Genomic DNA, 910 nt, shown 5'->3' on the forward strand with positions numbered 1-910 from the left:
ACTAGCTTCCTGAAAGAGGCGCCCATCTGGTTGCAGTTCTATCCTCTTTCTCTGCAGGGATAAGAAATGAGAAACAGGCTGAAAATTGTGATCAGTACAAAACGGTTATTTATGTGTCTGCATGCAATTTGAGTTCAGATATGAAACCGAATATAGCCCCCTTGAGGTAATACAGTGGATCATTCCTTTAGCAAATTTGCTAGCGTGAAATAGTCCTATCTGGCATGATGTTGACTTAGTGCAGTGTTTACCTTGAACTTTAGCCTCCCGAGTCCATTCCATGAATAACTGAATTGTAGGTTCTGTTCGGCATCTGAAATCTGGGACAGAACACATACATGTAGGTTAGCAAATAGCATTACCCACTGTGCATTAAAATGATACCAGAATTTAAGTACAGACCTTAATATCTTTAATATTGAACAATATTGGATTTTTTGACAAAACATATTCATTGAATCATAATTATAAGGCAACAAATTATAACTACATGTTGGCATTACATGACAACAAGTTCTGTCACCAGATTGTACATCTTCAATGTGTGCATGTGATTTTAACTACATGTAGTGGACAATACCTGGTACACTTGGATGCCTCTCTGGCAGACTCCTAGGAGAATACTGGCTGGGTTTTCCTTCTTTTTCTGCAGATAGAAAAATAGTAGTTGTTGACAAGAATCCCAGTTTCACAATACCCTTTAATGCAAGTATGTCTGGATGAATGACTTTTTGACTCGCTCAATCTCAATAAATATTACTGGCCAAAAAACCCCGTCACTGGGAGGGGGGATTGAATGGGGATGTAGGGTGATGTTTCCTGCCTGCCTTTGGATAGCTGAGTGTACAGGCTTCCATCACTGAGCCAGTCGTGGAGATGTATTCTGTGATTATATACAGAAAGTAGGAAT

The 910-nt window shown here is 39.3% G+C and overlaps 1 protein-coding gene across 6 annotated transcripts in view; it reads right to left on the reverse strand.

Annotated features, from left to right (window-relative positions):
* LOC109472265 (FERM domain-containing protein 6-like) overlaps positions 1-910 on the reverse strand; it is a 34,889-nt gene that overhangs the window by 11,181 nt on the left and 22,798 nt on the right. For all 6 annotated transcript variants that reach the window (XM_019771928.1, XM_019771923.1, XM_019771926.1 and 3 more), the window contains exon 9: positions 252-320. In XM_019771928.1, the coding sequence (XP_019627487.1) occupies positions 252-320 (69 nt within the window). The remainder of the gene's footprint in view (positions 1-251; positions 321-910) is intronic.

Source organism: Branchiostoma belcheri, unplaced genomic scaffold (genome assembly GCF_001625305.1).
Source record: "Branchiostoma belcheri isolate BF01 breed outbred unplaced genomic scaffold, Haploidv18h27 scaffold27, whole genome shotgun sequence".
Taxonomy (NCBI): Eukaryota; Metazoa; Chordata; class Leptocardii; order Amphioxiformes; family Branchiostomatidae; genus Branchiostoma; species Branchiostoma belcheri.